General features: G+C 46.0%; 2 protein-coding genes across 5 annotated transcripts in view; one reads left to right on the top strand and one right to left on the bottom strand.

The window, feature by feature from the left end:
* JMJD4 (jumonji domain containing 4) overlaps positions 1-15,724 on the top strand; it is a 16,027-nt gene extending 303 nt beyond the window's left edge. Inside the window, exons 1-7 of one of the 4 annotated variants that reach the window (XM_024202314.2) lie at positions 229-274; positions 671-1,363; positions 2,474-2,639; positions 4,470-4,595; positions 10,125-10,392; positions 12,396-12,542; positions 14,561-15,724. In XM_024202314.2, coding sequence (XP_024058082.1) covers positions 1,099-1,363; positions 2,474-2,639; positions 4,470-4,595; positions 10,125-10,392; positions 12,396-12,542; positions 14,561-14,872 — 1,284 coding nt within the window. In that variant the 5' untranslated portion in view covers positions 229-274; positions 671-1,098 and the 3' untranslated portion in view covers positions 14,873-15,724. The other 3 variants (XM_024202312.3, XM_024202313.3, XM_024202315.3) reach the window with 3 other exon arrangements.
* A 2,686-nt stretch (positions 15,725-18,410) lies between these two features.
* Positions 18,411-24,119, bottom strand: part of ALS2CL (ALS2 C-terminal like) — a 49,816-nt gene continuing 44,107 nt past the window's right edge. Inside the window, exons 21-25 of the mRNA XM_026651993.1 lie at positions 23,987-24,029; positions 22,868-22,929; positions 22,331-22,480; positions 20,566-20,662; positions 18,411-19,953 (exon numbers count right to left, since the gene is read on the bottom strand). Of these exons, the coding sequence (XP_026507778.1) occupies positions 19,879-19,953; positions 20,566-20,662; positions 22,331-22,480; positions 22,868-22,929; positions 23,987-24,029 (427 nt within the window). The 3' untranslated portion in view covers positions 18,411-19,878. The remainder of the gene's footprint in view (positions 19,954-20,565; positions 20,663-22,330; positions 22,481-22,867; positions 22,930-23,986; positions 24,030-24,119) is intronic.

Raw genomic sequence — 24,119 nt, 5'->3', positions numbered from 1 at the left:
CCCCGTAGCGGGGAGCCCGGACCCCCCCTTCCGGGGCCCCTCACCCCCCCCCCAATAGCTGGGATGCTGCATCTCCCATCCCGGGGGCCCTTGCCCCCCCATAGCGGGGAGCCCGGAGCCCCTCCAACTTTCCCAATAGCAGGAGCCTGGATTCCCCCTCCTCTCCAGGGGCCCTCGCCCCCTGCCCCTGATAGCAGGGGCCTGGATCCTGATCCTCTCCTGGGGACCCTCACTTCCCGTCTGCTGGGGGTCTCTCTCAGGGTGGGGCTTAGGGGTGAGTTTCAGGCTCTCAGGTTTCCCTTTAGATGCTGGGATTAAGGGGGGTTTGGGGGTATGGGGTGGTGCCTTCCCTGCCCCATTATCTGTCTCATTTCCCCCAGGCATCGCTGCTATCACTCCCTGTTCCGTCTCAACTACCTCATTATTTTTTAATGATTGGGAGCTGCCTGTCCATCTGCAGCAGACAGAGCGGTGCAGGGCGCCCAGCTTGATTCCTGCAGGGTCTAACTTTATAAAACTATCCTGCTTAGTGTTTTCTTTACAGTCTGATCAGCTTAGAATTGGACACATTTTATTTATTTTTTTTGCTTGCAAAAGAAGCTTCGCTTTGTATTCACAGATCTGGGGAGAGAACCCCACTGAAATGAACATGTCTGCTGTTTATTTCTAGAAACAGGCAAGCGGCCGTTCTCTTCTGCGACCCATTGAGAATGCCAAGCAAAAGCATGGGAATAATTTAATATGAACATGTAACTAGACTATCTACCATGGACGTGAAAGATCTACAAGAATATAGGCTTTGGTTACTGTGATTTGTTTGTAACGTAGCCCTTCGATCGAGGTGGCCATAAACATTGAAGAGCATTGAAGGATATTTCTGGCCCTGTATGGTGAAACACAAATGGGAAGCACAAGGCTTTTCCTGCAAGATTTTATCTATATTTTGGAACTGGACATTTTTTTACTTGAGAGTTAATTTTCATAGATTTGAAAGATCCCCTCAGATTAATGTACTGCACAGCTGTTTATTTTAGCCTAACTAAGTATTGTCTGATCAGCACCTTCTCCACTAAGTACCAGGAAAGTTATATAGGCTGAATGGACAGAGCAGCATTTGCCTGTTCCACTGCGTTCTTTCATGATTACAGCAGCGCAGCTCATGGTGCAGCCTGCCTGCCCCAAGGACATGTTGACTATATTGAAAAGGTAGAATCGTTTAGTTACTCCGATTTTTTCAGGGACTATCTGATTCCCAACCACCCATGTGTTTTCTCAGCTAAATTCACTGAGGGCTGGGGCAGCAGGAGGAATTGGGTGACTCGGGATGGGAAGCCTAACTTTGATTATCTACTGCAGCATTTTGGTAAGTGATTAAGTTTTTAATATGTCCTTTAATATGAATGATACAAGTCAAAGAGTTTTTAATAACAGGGCCTCTGCCAATGACAAATATCCTCTGAGCCTTAAAGGGATCAGGCTCTCAGTTGATACGTTAATTTATAAGAATATATAAAAATGGTGCATCTAGCCCAGTATCCCATCTTCTGAGAGTAGCCGGTGCCAGATGCTTGAGAGGGAATGAACAGAACAAGACAGTTAGCGAGTGATCCATCCCCTGTCATCCAGTCCTTGCTTCTGGAAGTCAGAGGTTTAGGGACATCCAGAGTATGGGGCTGCATCCCTGACCATCTTGTCTAACAGCCAGTGATGGACCTATACTCCATGAATTTATCTAATTCCTTTTTGAACCCAGTTATACAGTTGGCTTTCACAGCATCACCTGGCAATGAGTTCCACAGGTTGGCTGTGTTATGTGAAGAAGTACTTCCTTACGTTTGTTTTAAACTTGCGGCCTATTAATTTCATTGGGAGACCCCTGGTTCCTGTGTTATGTGAAGGGGTAAATAACACTTCCCTATTCACAATTTTCTACCCTCGTTTGTACTTTTCCCCCTTCGCCAAGCTTTAATTTAATCTAAAAATAAATCTGAACTCATTTAGGGCCCTATCATGCAAATTTACACTCCTTCTTAACTTGACACATGTGAATACTCCCAGGCACATGCTCAAGTGTTTATAGGATCTATATTGGGTGGATGGGGAAGGAACAGGCTTTGGCTATTCTGGAAATCTAAGTCTCTCTTTATGCTGTGAGAGATTCAGAGTTTTGGCTACAGCCCATATCCCATTCCCAACGCACTTTGCTTTGATGCATTTTGGGTGGTGTCATTGCTGCATGCCTCATTCAGTTAACACTTCCATAAATCGTGCTATGAATAATGTTGATCTAAGGTTTAGTGGCAATATCAGGAAAGCGAGACTGGCTAGAGACCGCGTCTGCATAAGTGTTTGTACAGCACCTAGCACAATGCGGCCCAGATACTAGATGCTAACATACTATAAATATGGAAGGATTACAGTTTTGGCACCAGTTATTCTGCTTCCCAATTGGCTCAAAAAGTTTATATTTCAGGGAAGGCTGTAGTACCTGTTGCCAACTGTGATGTCAAGGAGTACAATTCTAATCCAAAGGAACAGATCCCTCTCAAGGAGTACATAAGTTATTGGAAAGAATACATTAAAAAAAACTACCGTTCACCCCGGGGGTGCCTCTACCTCAAAGATTGGCACTTGTACAGGTAAGAGAGCACTTTGGAATCCTCAGCATGCTGTAGTACAGCAGTGAACTGCTGCTAAACCGTGACACTGATCTTTCAGTACCTGATGGTTTCACTGAAATACTTTTCTTTTACTGTACTGATCTAAATGTGCCACACACCAAAGAGTTCTTAAACATTTTCATAGTGTTGGCTCCAGGGGTGAAAGTAACTTAAGGGAAAGTAACACAGGGAGGCCGGGGTCCTGAGCAAGGTGTGTGTGTGTGGGGGGCTCAACCAGAAGGGGCAGGGCCACAGGCGGAAAGGGTGGGGCTGGGCCAGACTCCCCTAGCCAGCCCTTCAGCATGGCACGGCGGCGATTTAAAGAGCCTGGGGCTCCTGGCCGCCACTGCTAGCGCTACCCCGGGGCTCCGGCGGTGATTAGCAATAGCGGTGGCCGGGAGCCCCGGGGCTCTGGCGGTGATTTAAAGGGCCAGGGGCTCCAGCCGCTGCCGGGAGCCCCGGGACCTTTTAAATTGCTGGGCCCCCGGGAAGCTGCCGGTGCGGTCGGCTGTATACTTATCGGTATACCGGACCGGCTTACTTTCACCTCTGGTTGGCTCTTGCTTTGGCCTTTGGTTAGTAAGGTAAAAATCTTACCATTTTTAATTGTGTTTAATGCAATAAGCACTCTTTCCTTTTTTAAATCAAAGTAAATCATGAGGACTTTTTGCTCTTCATTTAATCTTCCCGTCCCATCTGCTCTGTTCCTATCTCCCCATGCACAAGTTTCCCTGCTCCTTCTCTGCCCCGTGCATGCTGCCTGGAGGCATCCTCCCCTTCTTGTCCTGCGTCCCATCTTCCTTGAATGGCTGCTGCTCGTGGCTGGCAGTTCTGCTGCTGATTCAAGTTTGCTACGAGTGAGTTCTGATTCTCCATCTGTGTGGCGGTGACTTCTCACAGGGGCATCTAGACAGGGCCCTCTTTGCATATGTCTGTTTATTCAGACATCTAGACGTTACTTTGCCATGGAGCGCCTGGATGCCTGTAGAAGCAGCTGGAAATGGGGCGGCATCATAACATCGGCCAAGCCTCCACACACCACAGTTGGAGAACCCCTGCCGAACGCCATTGAAAAGCCTCCGATCCAGCTTTGGCTTTTTTGAATGTGTTAACCAAGTGGGACGACGGACTGGTTGTGCAGATTTCTTACTGGAGTGGACTTAGCGTTTACTAAGAGGGATTTAGTTAACTCTCACAACTCTCCTGTGAGGTAGGAAAACACAATTGCACCCATTTTGCAGCACCTAAGGCTAGATTCATGAGGGGGACTTAAGCATAACAGCTCCTTTTAGATGCCTACGTCCAACATTTAGATGCTGTTGGCATTCACAAAATCACTGCCGAGCTGTCACCTAACCCTGGAGGTACCTAAAGTCCATAGGTTCCTTGAGATCTCACCCTACTCAGCATTTCCTACTGGCTAGCTTACGTGGCTCCCTGCCCAGCATGCCGACTTTGAAAATCCCTTTTTTTGGGTGCCTGACTCTTCCCAGGCATTGTCTAGGGCTCCTGGACACCTGACGCAGGGTTGTGAATTCCACCAGACGGCCTAAAAGTCACGTGTTGCAAAGCCTTGTGAATCTAGCTCCAGGAGGGTTGGACTAGAGGACCTCCTGAGGTCCCTTGCAACCCTGATCTCCTATGATTCTAAGTCACTTGTAGCAGATGACATAGCAAGGCAGTAATGGCCTCAATGAGACACCGCTCCAGCCACCGGACCAGTCTCTGCTGCTGAGCTTTGGGAAACCGAGATGGTGAATGAATGTTTCTTTTCCCTGAAGCCTTTTTGCAATGCTTTGTCTTTTTAAGGGCTTTCCCAGAGCAAGAGGTTTATACAACCCCCATCTATTTCACTTCTGACTGGCTGAATGAGTACTGGGATGCCAAAGGCCTGGACGATTATCGATTTGTCTACATGGGACCTAAGGGTTCATGGTAAAGTAACTTCGATTTTTTTAAAATTCCGATGCACTGTTTTAAACAGTTATTAGCATTACAGTCATACTCCAAGCTGTGAGTCGGGACCAGGTCCCTATTGTGCTGGGTGCCACACAAGTATAACATAAAGCAGCCCTTTTCCCCCAAGGCACATGCAGTCTAAATAGGGACAACATGTGACCGACAGGTATAGATCACAACAGGGGACGGGGGTGAGAGAAGGCAGCAGTGGGGACAGTCATAGGAATGCTAAGGCTGCACATATTACCGAAGTGTATAGTAAATGTGGCGAGATGACATTGCTTGATGGCACCGTTCTGTCCAACATCTCTCGCAATGACTCTAGCCATAAAACCCACAGAGTGAGCTGGGAAAGGGGAGCAGCCTGGCCAGTACAGGTCCCCATCCTGCAGCCTTAATAGGAAGAATCTGGGGAGATTCGCCTGGGTGTGGGCTGCGGAATCGGATCTAAAGGTTGCAAGGTCAGGTTTTTAAGGTCAGGCTTGACAAAGCCCTGGCTGGGATGATTTAGTTGGGAATTGGTCCTGCTTTGAGCAGGGGATTGGACTATATGACCTCCTGAGGTCCCTTCCAACCCTGATATTCTATGATTCTATGAACCAAGGCTCGTAAGGGATATACAGAGGTTAGAACTAGTCACTCACGTTAGGTTCTCTGGCTCAGTGTATCCCGGGAGAAGAAAACAGGAGGGAGAACTTGGTATTACTTAGAACTTGAGCGTAACTGTGTTTGTATAGCACCTATCACAATGGGGTGCTGTTCCATGACTGGGGGTTCTAGGCACTACAGTAATACAAACAATTAATAATAATTGAACTCAGCTTTAATGAAAGCACAGTGTATAAGCATCACTGGAGCGCCTTCATTTAGAGTACAGTACTGAAGGAATCCTTGAAACCTGCAGTGCCAGCTGCAGCCTCACGGCGGTGCTGACTAGTTAAGTGAGCACTTCTCAGATGGAAATCACTAAGGCCTGGTCTACACTAGTCTGTTATTTCGGAATTAGCCGAGTTAATTCGGAAAAAAAAAAGATTCCGTCCACACGATTAAATCGAAAAAAACGGTTTGAAGGGCTCTTTAATCTGATTTCTGTACTCTATCTCGGCAAGTGGAGTAGCGCTTAAATCGAGATCGCAATCCCGGGTTAAAGGTATTGTGGATGCAATTCAACGTTAGTGGCCTCCGGGAGCTATCCCAGAATGCTCCCTTGTGACCGCTCTGGACAGCACTCTCAACTCCGATGCACTAGCCAGGTGGGCAGGAAAAGCCCCGGGAACTTTTGAATTTCATTTCTTGTTTGGTCACCATCAGCACAGGTGACCATCAGCACAGTCCACCATCACAGGCAACCATGCAGAGTCCACCATCACAGGAGATCACGCAGTCCCGGATTCGCAGTCGAGCTCCAGCATGGTCCGAACGGGAGGTACTGGATCTCATCGCATGTTGGGGAGATGAGTCTGTTATGACAGAACTACATTCCAAAAAAAGGAACGCAAATACGTACGCTAAAGTCTCCAGGGCCATGACGGAAAGAGGCTACTCCAGGGACACAGAGCAGTGTCGTACAAAAATCAAGGAGCTCAGGCAAGCATACCAAAAAGCCAGGGAGGCAAATGGGCGCTCTGGATCACAGCCCCATACATTCCGCTTCTACCGTGAGCTGCATGCAATTTTGGGGGGTGACGCCACCACTACCCCACCACTGTCCGTGGACACCTGCAAGGGGGGAGTTGCACGGAGCGAGGAGGAAGAGTCATTGGAGGACGAAGAGGAGGACAATGCACAGGCGGCAAGTGGGAAATCCGTTTTCCCCCCTAGCCAGGAACTATTCTTAATGCTGGAGCCAATAGCCTCCCCCCACTCCCAAGGCGGGTTCCCGGACCATGACCCTGGAGAAAGTACTTCTGGTGAGTGAGAGCCTGATCGGAGCCGGGGGGTGGGAGGGAAACCCAGCCGTGCTGGGCTGTTCACGTTTAGTTTAAAGGGCTCATCCCTGCTCAGAGCCTCATCGGAGCCACGCGGTGGGTGCGGGGGGGAGGGATCATCCCAGAGAGCCCGCAAGCCCTCCTTTTATATGGCAAACCCACCAGGCGTTGCTTGCTATGGGAAAGGGGGCCCAGCAGTTTGAAAGCATTGAAATGAATGTAGAAGAAGCAGAACCCTGCATGCCCCTAGGCTGCCTGCAAGCTAAATTCTGTTGCCCGGCCGTGTGTGATGGCTTACTCACACCAAAGTGTCCCCTTTGTTCTCTGAAATGTATCTTTTAAAATACTACCCTCCCTTTTTCTCCTCCCGCAGGTGCAAATGTTTCAACGCAGCCCCTATCTACTCCATCCCAGAGGCTGGTCCAGATTAGAAGGCGGAAAAAACGAACTCAGGACGACATGTTCACCGAGCTCATGCAGTCCTCCTGCACTGATAGGGCCCAGCTGAATGCGTGGAGGCAAACAATTGCGGAGTCCCGTAAAGCATTACAGGAACACGAAGAGAGGAGGGACACGCGTGATGAGAGCAGGCAGGACGCTATGGTCAAGCTCATGGGGGAGCAAACTGACATGCTCCGCTGTATGGTGGATCTAATGTGGGAAAGGCAGCAAGACCACAGACTGCCGCTACAGCCCTGTATAACCGCCCTCCCTCCTCCCCAAGTTCCATAGCCTCCTCACCCAGACGCCCAAGAACACGAGGGGGTAGGCTACGGGGACCCACACACTCAACCCCAGAGGATCGCCCAAGCAGCAGAAAGCTGGCATATACAAACTTTTGATTTGGTTTCTGGACTTGTCCTTCCCTCCTCCTCCACCTCCCTAACCCAATATGCCCCCCTCCCCCGGTCTACCTTCAGATTTCTCTCAATGTGTTGTGCAACAAATAATAAAGAACAGTTTTTAAACAATTTTGACTTTATTTCCTTTCATATATATAGGGGGCAGGTAACTTCAAGAGAAACAAACACAACTGTCACACTGTACCCTGGCCAGTCATGAAACTGGCTTTCAAAGCTTCTCTGATGCGCAGCGTGCCCTGCTGCGCTCTTCTAATCGCCCTGTTGTCTGGCTGTGCGAAATTGGCCGCCAGGCTAGTTGCCTCAACCTCCCACCCTGCCATAAATGTCTCCCCCTTACTCTCACAGATATTGTGGAGCACTCAACAAGCAGCAATTACAATTGGAATATTGGTTGTGCTGAGATCTAACCGAGTCAGTAAACTGCGCCAGCGCGCTTTCAAATGTCCAAAAGCACATTCTATCACCATTCTGCACTTGCTCAGCCTATAGTTGAACTGCTCCTTACTACTGTCCAGGGTGCCTGTGTACGGCTTCATAAGCCATGGCATTAAGGGGTAGGCTGGGTCCCCGAGGATAACTATAGGCATTTCAACATCCCCAACAGTAATTTTCTGGTCTGGGAAGTAAGTTCCTTCTTGCAGCTGTTCAAACAGACCAGAGTTCCTGAAGATGCGAGCGTCATGCACCTTTCCCGGCCATCCCACGTTGATGTCAGTGAAACATCCCTTGTGATCCACCAGTGCTTGCAGCACCATGGAAAAGTACCCCTTGCGGTTTATGTACTGGCCGCCCCGGTGTGCCAGGGCCCAGATAGGGATATGCGTTCCGTCTATCGCCCCACCACAGTTAGGGAACCCCAGCGCATTAAAGCCATCCACAGTGGTCTGCACATTTCCCAAAGTCGCTACCCTCGATAGCAGCTGGTCAATGATTGCGTTGGCTACTTGCAGCACAGCAGCCCCTACAGTAGATTTGCCCACTCCAAACTGATTCCCGACTGACCGGTAGCTGTCGGGCATTGCAAGCTTCCACAGTGCTATGGCCACTCGCTTCTCAACTGTGAGGGCTGCTCTCATTTTTGTGTCTTTGCGCTTCAGGGCACGGGACAGCAAGTCACAAAGTTCCATGAAAGTTGCCCTACGCATACGAAAGTTTTGCAGCCACTGGGAATCATCCCAGACCTGCAACACTATGCAGTCCCACCAGTCTGTGCTTGTTTCCTGGGCCCAGAATCGGCATTCCACGTCATGAACCTGGCCCAGTGCCACCATGATCTCCCAATCGCCACATGCCGTGCTTCTAGAAACATCTGTGTGCATGTCCTCATCACTATAGTAATCGCACTGTTGTCGCTTCCTCGCCCGGTTTTGCAGGTACTGCACATACTGCTGGATAATGCGCGAGGTATTTACAATGGTCAAAACTGCAGCGGAGATCTGAGTGGGCTCCATGCTTGCCGCACTATGGCGCCTGCACGGGTAATCCTGGAAAAAGGGCGCGAAACGTAGGAGGCCTGTTCGGTTCAAGATGGCCGATAAAAGGCGGGAAATGGTTGTCTTCTGTAGCTTTCACGGAGTCGGGAAGCTCACTAGAGCTGCAAGAGTGGGAGAGCAGAGTTTGCGGCAGAAGCTGTGCGGCTCAGGTCACGATGGCCGAAAAATGGCAGGGAATTGTTGCCCTTCTGTAGCTTGCACGCGAGCCCAGGACAGACAACGTGGAAAAATTAGCTAGCGATGCAAGAGCGGGAGAGCAGAGTTTGCGGCGGAAGCTGTGCTGCTTGGTTCACGGTAGCCGAAAAAAGGCGGGAAATGGTTAGATAAAATTGTAGACAGAAAGACGAGAGGACATACGCGGTGGATTCATAGTACCAGGAGACAGGCGGTGCACCGTACTGCACCGTCTGCTGGCAGTATGATGTCTGCCGTAGCTTTCACAGAGGGAGGAGCGAGTGACGGCACACACCCAGAAACACCCGCGAGAATGTTTTTGCCCCATGTGGAAGTATGCACTGGGAGCTTAACCCACAATTCCAATGGACAGCGGGGCCTGCGGGAACTGTGGGATAGCTTCCCACAGTGCACCTCTCCGACATTCATTGCTAGCCTCGGTACTGTGGACGCACTCCGCCGAATTCACGCACTTTAGTGGGGGAACACAACACCGAATGTATAAAATCGCTTCCAAAAATTCGAATAGAATAAGTTTGAATTAATTTCGTACTGTTGACGTACCCTAAGACTCAGAGCCACAAAGGTTTTTAGGCTCCTAACGTCCATTGAAATCAGTGGGAGTCTTTGTGGATCTGGGCCTGAGTCTAAAACGTTGCCATTCGTTGGCGATAAACCTGCCCTTTCAGTCTTAGCTTCAGCCCAAACTGCATAATCTGCTGCCTTTGAAGTGTGAGGTTCAAACTGAAAACTAATACTTTAGCAGAGAAAAGTGTGGCAAGGGCATGTTGCTGACCTTTTCTACCCCCCCCCCCCCGCCCCCAGTTTATTAATAGGGTGCTTTCTTGGCCCTTAACACATGACAATTGAAAACAGACTGACGGCCACATTCTCGCTTCAGCTATGCCTGCACAGCTCAAATTGATTTGTGTGGAAATATCCAAAGCCAGAATATGCCCATAGTCTTAACTTTACTTGATTTGTGCTTGTTTGCATTGTATTTGCCTTTTGCGTCACACATGCTTAAACCTTTGACTTGGCCCATAGGACTCCTTTTCACGCCGACGTCTTCCGCTCCTACAGCTGGTCTGCCAATATCTGCGGGAAAAAGAAATGGCTGCTCTATCCCCCCAGGCAGGAGGAGTACCTTAGAGATCGCCATGGTAACTTGCCCTTCGATGTCACTGCGCCTGGTCTTCAGGACAGCAGCGTTTACCCACGCTATGCCCAAAGCTGCCCCCCTGTTGAAATCATCCAGGAAGCAGGGGAGATAGTCTTCATCCCTAGTGGATGGCACCATCAGGTGTACAACCTGGTAAGATAATTGACAACTTAGGTTTATATCAATTAACTTCCTGAAAACCATCTGAAGCGTTGCCCTAACTAGCCAGAGCCGCCTCTTTGCAAGTGACAATTGCAAGCTATGGGAAATACACTCTCAGAACAGCAGTGTGTGACCCCAAGTGTTATAGGGTTAGCCTTATACCCGAAGCAGCTGGTCTGCTGAAAAGTGACTCGTGTAACACTAACAGCAAGGGATTCTAACCTAAACAGACCAATTTCTAGCTGTAGCCACAAGATCTGGGGGGAGGGATAGCTCAGTGGCCTATTAAACCCAGGGTTGTGAGTTCAATCCTTGAGGGGGCCACTTAGGGATCTGGGGCAAAATCAGTACTTGGTCCTGCTAGTGAAGGCAGGGGGCTGGACTTGATGACCTTTCAGGGTCCCTTCCACTTTTATGAGATAGATATATATCATCAATATACTTACACACTAGAAGCAAGGGGACGACCAAGGACAGGGTGGGCCCATTACTGAATGAGGGTGGAAAAACAACAGAAAATGCAGCAGTGGCCAAAGTGTTAAATGCCATTTTTGTTTCAGTTTTCACCAAAAGAATTAGCAGCGATCGGGTGACTAACACATTTCTATGATTCGTTAGCAGATCAAAAGGTTTTGTGGAAGTAGTAAAGTTCTGCTGAGTCTTTAGCTAATTCTACAGCAGGAAAGAAACCAGTTTACAATTTCTCACTGGGTTCCCATACTGTCCTGTCACAGGTTGCATTTCTCAGCCTGGTCACTGCCGGGAAGAAACTCCAAAGTTGGATCCAGGAGGCCTAGTTTGGGTTTTGCAAAACCTTGGCCTTTGGATTTTGCAAAATCAAGGCATATGGGGTATATTAGAGCCCTCTTCTGTTTAATCCACATCACCAAAACTTCAGCAGTTCTCCTAAAAACATAATTCTGGTTTTGGCCCATCTTTAGAAATTATAGCTTCTGCTGAGGCAAAACCTGCAAAATATAAGGAGCGATAAGGGAAAGCCAGGCTAAATGTTTGGTAGCAGCAGAGAGAGACAAAGGCCCAGATCCTCAAAGGTATTGATTTCAGTGGAAGTTAGGAGCTTAAATATCTTTGAGGATCTGGATCAAAGTTCATAAGAAGAAGCTTAGATAGGGCTCTGCGCTCAGATCCCTGGTACCCATGAGGATCCACTTGCAGGAGAGAAGCCCTGTAGGATAATTTTGAATGGGATCCTGACATAAATTGGGAGGGGTTTGGTTTTTTTTTTTTTTGGATAGTGGGGGAAAGTAACAGTATATCTGTGTGATGTCTGGTTTTAAATGCATTTCACAGTTGGGGGGTTGGTGCACATCAGAATCTATAGGTAGGTGCCTTTGGGGTTAGAGTCAGTTCAATCATTTCTGTGCTATATGCACTGTTTTTATGTTTGCACTGAGCAAGATAAAACAATGTCCCAAATGATCAGTCTATATGGTAACTATATTGAAGTAACAGCAGGGAGTAACCCTGTCCCGTTTTTAGACATAGCAAAAGGTGCTTCTTACCACTTGATCATTTAGAACACTAAGCAAAATAGATAATTCTCATTGATATCCTGCACTGGCTGGGAAAGGATTGGATGACATAGGGGGATTTCAAACATCCGACTTACACTGCCACATACAGTGTGTCCTTCAGTATCAACACTTCAGCTAATTAAAGCCTCTTCATTAAAAGTGTGGGTTGCAGTAGGGCACAGTACTGGTTGTAGATGTGGGCACAACTGCCAAATGTCAGTGAGAAGGACTGAGTATGGGGGAAGCTTAGGAAGCAGGGTTTGATTAGCAAGGGAGTTAAAAAGAGGTGGACATTGAAGATAGTTGAGGCCCAGAGAGGCCTTTCCATTCATTGAGGAATAGGGATTTACTCTTGTTGGCACCAACTTTGTGGAAATCAGTAATGGGGTCAGAGACATCACACCACATGCTTTCCTAGGCTAAGATGAATAACCAGTTAGACTCTGTGGTTTCTTTCAGGAGGATACAATTTCCATCAACCACAACTGGGTGAATGGCTGCAATGTGGCTATCATGTGGAGCTTCTTGCAGGATGAATTAGCAGCCGTCCAACGGGAAATCAGCGAATGGAGAGACACTATGGAGGACTGGCACCTACAATGCCAGGTATAACACCCAGTCAGTTAAGTGATGTGAACCCCACTTTCCTTGGGCTATTGTAGCTCCTATGTAGTGCATTTCAGTGATACTGGACACCAGACTGATCTGTATTGAGAGGTCATGCTTTATTACAGGCTGGGAAATGAACAGTCCAATTTGTTAGGTGATAGATTATTCCTTAAGTCTCTCACTATCTCACTGATGCAACACTCAGTGTATATGCTACTGCTTGTACTTATTTGTTGCCTCAGGCAGGTCCTAAGAACATAAGAACAGCCATACTGGGTCAGACCAAAGGTCCATCTTGCCCAGTATCCTGTCCTCCAACAGTGGCCAATGCCAGGCACCCCAGAGGGAATGAACAGAACAGGGAATCATCAAGTGATCCTTCCCGTTGCCCATTCCGAGCTTCTGGCAAACAGAGGCTAGGGACACCATCCCTGCCCATCCTGGCTAATAGCCATTGATGGAACTATCCTCCATGAATTTATCTAGTTCTTTTCTGAACTCTGTTAAAGTCTTGGCCTTCACAACATCCGCTGGCAAAGAGTTCTACAGGTTGACTGTGTATTGTGTGAAGAAATACTTCCTTTTGTTTGTTTTAAACCTGCTGCCTGTTCATTTCATTTGGTGACCCCTAGTTCTTGTGTTATGAGAAGGCATAAGTAACACTTCCTTATTTACTTTCTCCACACCAGTGATGATTTTATAGACCTCCGTCATATCCCTCCTTAGTCGTCTCTTTTCCAAGCTGAAAAGTCCCAGTCTTATTAATCTCTCTTCATCTGGAAACTGTTCCAAACTCCTAATAATTTTTGTTGCCCTTTTCAGAACTTTTTCCAATTCCAATATATCTTTTTTGAGATGGGGTGACCACATCTGCACGCAGTATTCCAGTGTAGATGTACCCTGAGGATTCTGGTACTGATGAGATACAAATATATTAAATAATAATAATAGGATTGGGATGAAGGTACATTTATATCACTCCTGCTTTTATTTTTTCCTTGTTCCATATGTGGCAGCACTCTTAGTTCTCCAAAGGCAGGACTTTGCCATTACTTGCACAACTGTAATTTGCTTGGCAACACCCTTTGCCTCTTGGTAACATGATTCCTGGTGTTTGAACCCACATCAACATCTGGTGTCCTACGCACTACCCAGGATAGATGGAATTTCCTTCAGCTAAAGGAATACCTTATTTCCATAAAGTTTTACAAGAGAAGTATCTTAATTATTCCATAATGAAAGACGTGTTATGAGAACAGGGCGGTAAATTGTGATTGTTTTCAAGGTCCATTTTCACGCAGCAGGCATATTACTGTGAAACCGTTATTTAGTTAGTAGTCTTTTTATATGTTATGTGATTCAAAAATATTGGGGACGTTGAAATGTCAATAGAAACTCATTATTGGTTACCTTGCTAATCTGCAAGTGCTATAGGTTAAAAGCAAGTCTGTATGTCCCTTGTTTCTAAAATAAATAGTTATCAGGCTGTAAAAATAAAACCTTTAATATTCCCTCACGTTCTTGCTGATAATTGAACAATAGGTCTTTGAAGAACAAAGGGCTTCCAGTCTGACTATGATTGTGTGACTGAAGAAAGTCGGTTTGTTAATCTGCACTCATTAAGTCAATTTCTAGACCTTTCAATTAGTGCTTAAGTTAGCTATTTGTTTCATAGGAGAAGCTGGGTATAGTATTTCCCTGCATGAGATCTCTCTCTACTGGAAATAGTAAAATCCTGTCTTATTGAGCTGGGGAAACCCCAGCCCGTAGAACTGGTCAGATAAAAGTTTACTGGAAACTCTGGGGATACTGGGAAGAGTTTTGTTGGGACTAGCGAGATTTCCTGTCAATTAACGAATTTTACTGTAATTAGGCATCCGGAAATAACAGCTAGGAGTCACACACTGAGAAGAGTTTTCAGCTACTTACTGGCTTGAGAAGGCAGCTGCCTTTAACTCTCTTACTAGTGCAGTAAATAAGGAGTCAACGTTTAATGTAATTTTTTTCTCCCTTAGGTAATCATGAAATCTTGCACAGGCATAAACTATAAGGAGTTCTACAACTTCCTTAAGGTAATCGCGGAGAACAGGATTTCTGTCTTAAACCACGTTCTAGATGAAGAAGCTTCAGCAAAGAACACTCACAGGGCTGCCACCTCCGCTCTGGGTATGCTCCATGCGGTGTTTGATTTAAAAAGGGCTGTGCAAGTGTTAACATCCTTAAATGCTAATGAGGATTTCAAGAAACTGAACCCTAAGTCACTGTCCCCACCTCCAGAGGCATTACTACACCACCTGAAAGCAGCAATAGACACAGCACTGTTATAGTCCCATATTTATTCAAGTATTTGTACCTATTGCAACATAGCTGCATGTAGACAAATCATAAGAAGTCTCCCTATTTCCCCCCCGTTAGAGTTTAAGCACAATGAGCCTTAATGTGGATGGGGAGGACGTGGATATAGAATCAAGAGAAAAAGCAGGTTAGGAAAATGAGTACACTACATTAAATGTCCTGTTTATATTGAAACCACTCTTAAAAGGGAAGAAGTCTCCAGCAGAGTCAGCGATTAGATTCATTCCACGTAGCAGAAATGCAAACAGCTAAACTGACCATAGCAGGAAGAACTTATGGTCCTAAGAATCAGCCACGTAGGAAATTCAGCCATTGGAGTTGTCTAGAACCAAAAGGATGAACTTTTGAGATGTATCCTCTCAATTCTACACACCAAAGCATCTATATTTCAGCAAGTTCACCTCTCTGTACTGAGATCACCTAGAGACTGAACTAAAAGAGGTTTAGAAAGGCAAAAACATGGAAGTCTGTATGTAGCCTTAGACTTTGTGTTAATGAAAGGAAGAGTATTAAGAGCAGTGCTGTGTGGTTACATAGCACAACCTATGAACGTAAGGGTAATACACATTGAAAAGGACTGCAAGGGAAGTGGCCTCACAAGCATTTTCAGTTAAACTATAAAAAACACTCCCATTGTTGTTCGGGGTTTGCAGTTAGTCTCCTTCTAAACAGGGGCTGTGAAAAGTTTAATTCTAGCCACTAGTGCTTCCATTAAGTTTATAGTTGAAGGTTTTTAAGCACTGAGCTGAAACTTAATCAGTCGTTGACCTCTGAGGTGACCAGTATGGGTGACCACTTAAAGTTGCTGTTTTTAATATTGCACATTAAAATGTTTAAAAAGGTCAGGGAACATCTCATTCTTTCAAAGGTTAAACTACCCTTCAGAATTAGTATGTTAAACATGTCTTGCGTGTGCTATTTAGTAATAGATATTCTGGACTGCCACTGGGAAACTATACTCAATTATACCATCTTCCATGCGAAGCTCTGAACATTTCTGGAAGAATCAGACTTTTCTTTCTTGGCTAGGAAAGCTGCCTGGAAATTGCACAGGCTCAAGAAGGGGTTCCGGGAGCCTCTCTTTGGATTGGAAAGTTGCCACTTTTGAGCAATTATGAAAGGAGAACAGTTCACAGCTGGCACTGAACAAGTTTTCCTTTGTCATACAGCCAATGGCAACTGTTTCTGCCCTTCAGACTTCCTTCAGTGGGCTGAGGATTGAATGGGATCTCAGTCACAGTGGTGGAATTCCATTGGCTTCAGTGAAGTCATGCCTGATTTACACTAGCGTGTGAGCAAATTTTAGTCCATTAAGCACCCAGTCCTGCAACATACCAATTACTACCTTAGCTCCCCAGCATTTCCAGCTCCCAGTGAGTGCAGTGGGAGCTGAGCGTCCACTACCTCCATGATCCAAGGTATATATTTGCCCAGTACCTTGGAAAGTAATGCTTCACCTTGCTCCTACCGTCTTTATCTTTGACTACGTTGTTCTTCTGTTCTATAGACGTTCTTCTACCACACTCACAGTAGTATTCAATAAGCAACAGGACTCAACCCAGCTAGATTCATTTGTTATGGGTTAGGGGTGTATTTACAATGTGGATTTTCTTTACCAGGCTTGTGGGAATTAAGCATTCCAGGGAAGACTGTTCACAATAGGACGTGTCAGCTGAGCACCCGGGGTTGTTCTAACCATCGGAACCACAAATTCACCCCGAGATCTCTGCTGGCTCCTGCCACGGTGCCTCCAGAGAGGAAGGAAGCTTTGTTGGTGCATAATTGGGCGTTAGCTGTGCAACATCACCAGTTTGTGAGGCACGCAAACAATCTCTTAAGGCCCATGCCAGCCCTCACTTTGCTGTGCAGCTTAATAGGGCATGCTTCAGTGGGACTGGGCTACACCTGTCACCAGCTGTTCACAGAAATACCGGATTTGCTGCACCCAAGGAGACAGTATGTACACGAACTTGTTTGAGTCAACTGAGGATCAGCTGTATAAACACGCCAGCACTCAGCTGTTTACAATGCAAACACATTTATCAAAGGGAACAAGTTGACTGTAAGGATAATGGAAACAGGTTACTAAACTAAATCAACACATGCTTTCTAGAGACTCAACTTAACGTGCTAACCATCTGCTGAAACGCAGTCTATTCTTGCCTCCTTGCAGTGTTTCCAACCCAGAAATATAATGGCACTTCCTAACGTGCAGGATAAAGAGGTTTCTTTGCATCTTCCCCTTATGTTCCCCAATGTCAGTTTGTTCCCAGTCAAGATGGCACCCTATGGTTTATTTCCTGGTGTGCTGACTTCACACCTTCCTGTTGCCTTTTATATGCAAACAGGTTTCAGAGTAGCAGCCCTGTGAGTCTGTATCCACCTTGGGGACAGGGCTTCCATTGTGTTGGCTCACAATGCTTAGTTCACCTGCTTGCCACGGTTCACAGGGCAATATATGTCCTTTGCTGCCAGAAACCTGTCAGTCCTGCCTTGATTCAAATTTTAGGAACATATTTGCAGTATCTCACGCATGGTATCTGTACATATATTTCACAATCATAGTAATGACAAGAGTGACCCCGGCTTTTATTGAAAACCTCTCATGACATTCTTTATGGCTAATTCCCATGAAAGCAGTGTGCTAGGTGTGAGTTTGTCAGGCCTGTTAGGAGTTGCTATTACAGCACAATGAACCTGGTGGGATTGAGGTGTTCTTAGGATCTCGGTCTCCCATCCGGCACAGAGATTCTGCAATTGACAGCCTGATGAGTGATATACAGCTGAAGCAACTCCATGGTGGAAGTCACAGTGGCTTTGCAGGAGTAAGATGTGCTAAGCCAGTAGCTACAGGTTGATAAGTTTAGGTGGAAGGTGTCAGTTACACACCAGCCACCAGGTTTTAAAGTGGATGCATGCTGGAGCACTTAAGATGCAAGTTCATCTTTTGTGAGAAAATTCTGTGCTCACAATGGCCAATGTACATACCTCAAGAACCTTCCTTAAAGCACGAAGGGCTGATCCTGAAAGGTGCCAAGCCTTCGTTTCCAGTTGAATAACTGAGGCCACCCTACTCGTGTTTGCAGTGTGTAAGCACATGGTATAAAGTGTAGCCACAGCTGAAGCTTGGTGTTGCGAAGTATGTAACAAGTCAAAGGGGCGCATTTTATCATGCAGTTTGAATGACAGCTGGCATATAGGAACACAACATCCTCTGCAATTGGTTTAAGGGCACCCAGTTTATCCCCATGCAGTCAGGGTGCCATAGACACTGTCAGAGTATTCTAAATTAGGAAGTGTTTTGATTATGCAATCAGACACTATGGCGAGTCCAGATGAAGGTGGTTCAGGCTGAGAGAGTAGGACTCAGCGAGGTAAGGGCCTGAGTGGGGTGTCTTTTTGAGGTGGACAAGGTGCATAGCAGCAGTATTGAAACAGAACACAAGAAGGGCCGAGAAATCCTTTAAATAATTTTGGGAGGCTTTAAAAAAAAAAATGTAACAGGTTTATTTAAATACAAAGTTACTGTAAAAAACACAGCTCCAAATCAATATATTAACAATTGCATCCAGTGTACTCTTTAGTTAAAACATACTTGTGATAATTAGGTGCAGTCTGTAGTTTTATGTAGTTACAATATCACACCGTCCCACATCTTAAAAAAACAGGTTAAAACCCACCATTTAATTATTCTAAAATATATAGCTTTTGTTCTCATATGCACCTCAGACATTCAGATTTAGTGTATTTCAGTTTGAGTGCAACATTTAGATACAGTTTACCTTTCTAATAAAAAAACACCCACCATAGAAATAATAGGGTCAGATTCTGTCCTATTTACACCCCATTGAGTCAGTAGGGTAGCATGTCAGCACCTAAAGACATCATTTTAAGTAGATCCCGGCTTTTCCACAGGACCCGTAGTGCAAGACCACATTTATTTTTAATTAAATTGCCTTGCAGCATTTCAGAGGTCTTTCAGTGCAAGGCAGTTCTAGTTCCCCTGGTGCCATGTACGCCAGGTGAACTGAGTGGCCCCTATCTGCAACAAGGCATGGAAGTTTAGAGAGTAACATCCCTGAGATTAAAGGATTCAGCAGGATGTAAAAATATTGATAATTACAGTTGAAGTACCCTAAAAATCAAGTTAGTCAATAGCAGCTTTAAAATGCGACAGTGATGGCGCAGAGGGGATTTGGCTCGGCATATCTAGCAAGGACAATGGGGCAAGATCCGTCACTCCGCTATACAACACGTATCTTCACTTCTCCGGGAAGTGGTTATGGGGGGGAAAATGGAAAAGGATCTCTTATCTCTGGGCCGCTGATTCCATCAGACAGGACCATGCAGACAAAGCAGAGAAGTTCCATTTTGGTTTTAAGGTTTTTTTTTAAATCAAAACATCCACCCCAGGATATTTTGGCCTTGCAAAATAAATGCAAACAAAAACAGGAGGACGTGAAATGAGGTCATGGAGCAGAGGCAGACTTGTAAAATGCAGAAAAATAGGATTAATCTGTAGGGTGAGACGTTTTTGGCAAAGGCCACAAAATGGTTTATTCTGAAAAATGGAAGGCCTGGGGTTTGCACAGAACACTAGCTGAAAATTGACGATTTAAAGGTCAATATCCAACCGTTTGGATTAGAGTTGGGCTGTAATTTTATGGATGGCATCATAAAAACCATATTTTGCTTTATTCATGTCAGACAGAGGAATGCAGGACCAGGTTTTGTCAAGGGCAAAAGATGTTAGAGGTTGAGGAAGGATCTTGCTCCTTGTAGATGGCAAGCATCACCACAAGTCCAAACACTAGCTGTTTTGTACTTTAAAATAATAAAAAAAAAAGCCTTGGTCTAGAACAAACATTCTTCCCATTGGAAAGTGAACTACAACAGCGGTGACTCAATTCCCTCTTCACCTCCTAACAGTGTACAGTCATCAAAGTGCATGAACCAGATGTCCTCTGGATTGTGAAGGTCAAGGATCACGTGCCACATGCCAGGTCTCCCTTTGATGCAGCCTCATATCTTTTTGAATGTGCTCGTAACACGACTGGAGAAGAAAGAGCAGAATCAGTCAGGAGAAGTGTGTGTGTTCATTTGAGAGAGATCTTTTGCACAAAATTATGGTCTCATGAATGTACATTGAGGCCAGAACATCTCCCTAAAGCAAACGGACTAGAACTGGAAGCTACAAAGAAACACATTAAACATGTTCACTCTGGAGCTGGTCAACAGGGTAAGGAGGGAAAATTGTTTAACTACCAACATCTACACACCAAATTAACGTACAGACCATGGTCCACCAATGCTTCTCCGGCTGCAATAATAGCCACCTACTCCCGTGATCTATCCAACTAACCCTGAAGGCTGATCAATCAATGCTCCAGGAGCAGACCTCCTCCCACAGGATTCCTGCCAGTGGGCGAGGACGTTCTTTCAGACCCCAATTTTGAGGGGGGGGGGGGAAAACAAAAAACCAATTCAGCTCCATGCAGGTGATTCAGTACCTTAATCTGATAAAATAGCAGCCAGTCAGCGATCCACAGTAAAGCTACTCCCACAACTTCTTTGGTCAACAGGGCCATTACTTTCATAGTTTCTTACTATTTAAGCAGCCTTGCCGGCTACAATCTAACTTCATTGTTAGAAACCTCTTCCTTACCTCCAGTGCTGTTAACAGAAAGTCATACATCCCTCCTTCATTGGTAGGGTCCATCAAATCTCTGATCAGATGTATCTCAGCTCCTAGATGTTGTATTCTAGAAAACAAAAATAGTGGCCATCCTTCAAATGAATCCTCAGACACAAATATCTTGGACTTAGCATGCACCTTCCCTATAGGGCAGTGATGATCCAATAAGGATCTGGTGTGAGAACTGGGATAAGAACCCAGTTCTGATTCACAGAACCAATTTCCTCTGTGGCCTGGAGCTAGTGGAGTCTGATTTTTGGAGGTGCAAAGCACCTGATCTTTTGGATGTTCAGAACCCAAGAAAATTCAAGCCCTTAACATCTGTGCCTCGGTTTCCACATCTGCACTTGGGGGACAATGCTCATCGTACCATTTCAGGTGGGGGCAGCCTTATCAAATGTATGATCCTGTTTTTTCCATCTCTAGGTCTCAGGGCCAGAATCTGAGATTCCCAAAGCTTCTTGCTTTTGCTTGTGTGGCAAACAGCACAATAGGGACCGGTAGCGTAACCGGGAAGCACAGACGTGTGCAAGGAGTGGAGAGAGAGTTCACTTGCAAACCTCTCAGAAAAGTGCAGCTCCATTCTTACCGAATCTGAACTGGTTCATTCAGCGCTAATGAAGACAGCGCAGGCAACAAGTTTCTCTTTACAGAAAACTAGTAATTTAAGACCTATTTCTATACTGGTAAAGCTTAATTTCGAGGCATTTCAGTGACGCCTACCAGAGACTCAGAATCCCTCACAGCCATGAATTAGAGCACAACATCCCAGTAAAGTAGGAAGTAGATCCATTGTACAGATTGGAACAGAGTCCCAGAAAGAGTTGGATAGCCCAAAGTCACACAGGAACTCAACTCAGTTCTCCTCATCCCTAGTCTGGTGCTCTAACTACAGCAGTCTTCTTTGGGCTCTTTCATCTCAGTGACTTGCTACTGAAAACATGGGCTGTGAGGGTGAGCAGAAGGCCTTTTCCATCTGCAGTGCAGTACGGGTTTTCAGTGGCATATGGAGACACTTCATAATTACAGTTGGACAGTCTCTCATTTGTCAAAGTTTTCCCACTCACAATTGAATTTTTCTGTTTGGAAATGCTGCCAGTGCCTCATGGGAGTTGTAGTTCACATGCTTCTTGCTCCCATTCTCCTCTATAGGTCAGGCTCCCTGGTCAGACTACATCTGCCATGATACACCATGGTGTTCCCTCTTGGAGAGGGAGGTTGTCCAGCTGCAAAATGTAGTCCAGCCAGGGAGCCCAGCCCATAGAGGATAGGAACATGAGGTAACTGAACTACAACTCCCACGAGGCACTGCCTCTCCAAATCTAAGTTTCAGGATATTGGCCAAAATACTTCATTCTCCATGGAAAATTTTGATTTTTTTTTCCAGTGTGAAAATAGACTTCACAAAATACTTCATTTAATCAAACCCCCAAATTTCCCATTAAACAGTTTCAGCCAGCCCTAATGGAGCATATGTAACGCCAACAGACCCCAGCGGGCGGGATCAAACCAGGGACCTCTGGAGCTGAGGGCATGAGCCTCTACAGCATAAGCTAAGATCTAACTGGCTGTTAGCTAAGCCTGTAGAGCAAACTCATTTTAGCTCTCTCTCTAAGTGGTCTTGGTGCCACTAGCTGGGACAGAACACCACACCCAGAAGGTGTGTGGATTACACATACGCAAGAGATACTCTGCTTTATATTAGCAGTGGTAAACATGAATCTCTCTCTCTTACCTGGCCCGCGATACGACATACATCAACAGCGGCAAGAGGTCATCCATTGGGAGTTTATAGTCCCTCTCCACTACTCGTGACACAGTGCTCTCTATCTCCTCATAGGTCTTCTGAAGGATCTCCAGCTTTTCCCGGGGGTCCACAGTAGTGCTGCCAATATAAAGATACACTGAGAAAGAAGCCCTGTGCTACCCAGCTAAGAGGCGAGAAGTGGCATTACTGGGATACCTCAAAGCAGAGTAAGAGTGTCAGTCTTTTGAATGGATAAGGCCAGTTGCCTTAACTAAGACAAGACTTCATGATATAAAGGGATCACCAGGATGAGGTCAGGAAGGTCTCTCTCCACTGTGGCATTGCACAAATAGAGCTTATGTCTTCTCAAGCTCTCAGCATTAGTCACTCGCCCTGAGTCTATGCTAATCTTTTTCAGGAAGCCTCTCCCCTAGCGCTAGCATAGACTGAGAGCTCAGGTATCTTAATGACCATGTCATCCAACCCTGCTTAGGCATGAGTAAGAAATCACAGAAGACCACTTACATCAACTTTTGCAGACATTCCGTAGCAGAAAGGAAGCACTTGTCTTTGACAAGAGAACGTCTCTGAAAGGTAGATAAGTGTTTGCATTAGTACGCATGTAGTTGTGGCCGTGTCAGTCCCGGGTTACTAGCGACACAAGGTGGAGGGAGGTCATATCTTTTGTTGGACCAACGTCTGTTGGTGAAAGAGACAAGTTTTCGAGCCACACAGCACTGTCCGTGCATTTTGTCTGTGCTGGTACAGTCATTTGGGAAGCTTAGGAGGTCTTTGAAACCCCATGATTCAGCAAAGCACATATTATAGAATAATTTCTATAGATTGCCTTTCCTCCCAGAGGACTTCATCAGCAGCAATCTATTCGCTAATGAAATGCAGCCACCCATGGAACAGACATTGCAACATGACCGGACCCTGTGTGCGCTGACCGGGGTGAGGCACAGTGACTGGTCTGCACACTCGCTCTGCAGTGCACAGTGCCAGATGGCAACAAACGGCAGGAGCGGGGCAGGCAGCCACCAGCCTGACCCCACGGACAGAAGGCAGCTGGAGAATGACTGCGGGCACAGGGAGCCCCCACCAGGCCAAGCCCCAAGGATAAGGCGGTTGCACTAACAGGTTTAGGTCAGGTCAGTTCTGAAAACAAGTCTCAGGTCGGCTGGGCTTGGCTCAGGTTTGGGTCCAGGCTGGATTTTAAAGTTTGGACCGAGCAAACCTCTAGAGCGGAATGCAGATGTTTAGCATCATGCAGCAACCCTGTGCAATCATTTAGGACAGGAAGAAAATTAGTACTTAGCACTGGAGTGTCTATGAACTGTCATAATACAGATAGATAAACTCCTGCAACAGAGTGGAAATGCCTTCTACTTATAAGATAGAACTTTTATTGATAATACTGGAAGTCTATTGTCCATATCTTTTCTGTATCCTGCATCTATTGGATCCAATGCTCTCGTGTACATGATCTGCTACTGATGTGTTATTTGACACATATCTAAATACAAAGGCCCAGATCGTCACCTGATGTAATTCAGCCTGGCCCCATTAGTTTAAGCGCTTTCACTGTAGTTGGAACAGCTACTCCAGTTTGCTCTGAGGATCTATCCCAGGACTGCTACTTACCTGATTGGTCGTTAGGGTGAGATCTTTGAGGGGCCACAGGTGTCTGAAATGAGATGAAGACAGAGCAGTTATGACGTGCAGATCTACCCCATCCCCATGTTAGAGTCTAAATTCTCACTCACCCATTCGCCCT

The sequence above is a fragment of the Terrapene carolina genome, unplaced genomic scaffold, assembly GCF_002925995.2.
Source record: "Terrapene carolina triunguis isolate 2854851 unplaced genomic scaffold, T_m_triunguis-2.0 Scaffold111, whole genome shotgun sequence".
NCBI classification, from domain to species: Eukaryota; Metazoa; Chordata; order Testudines; family Emydidae; genus Terrapene; species Terrapene triunguis.
This window is presented reverse-complemented; position numbering and strand designations above follow the sequence as displayed.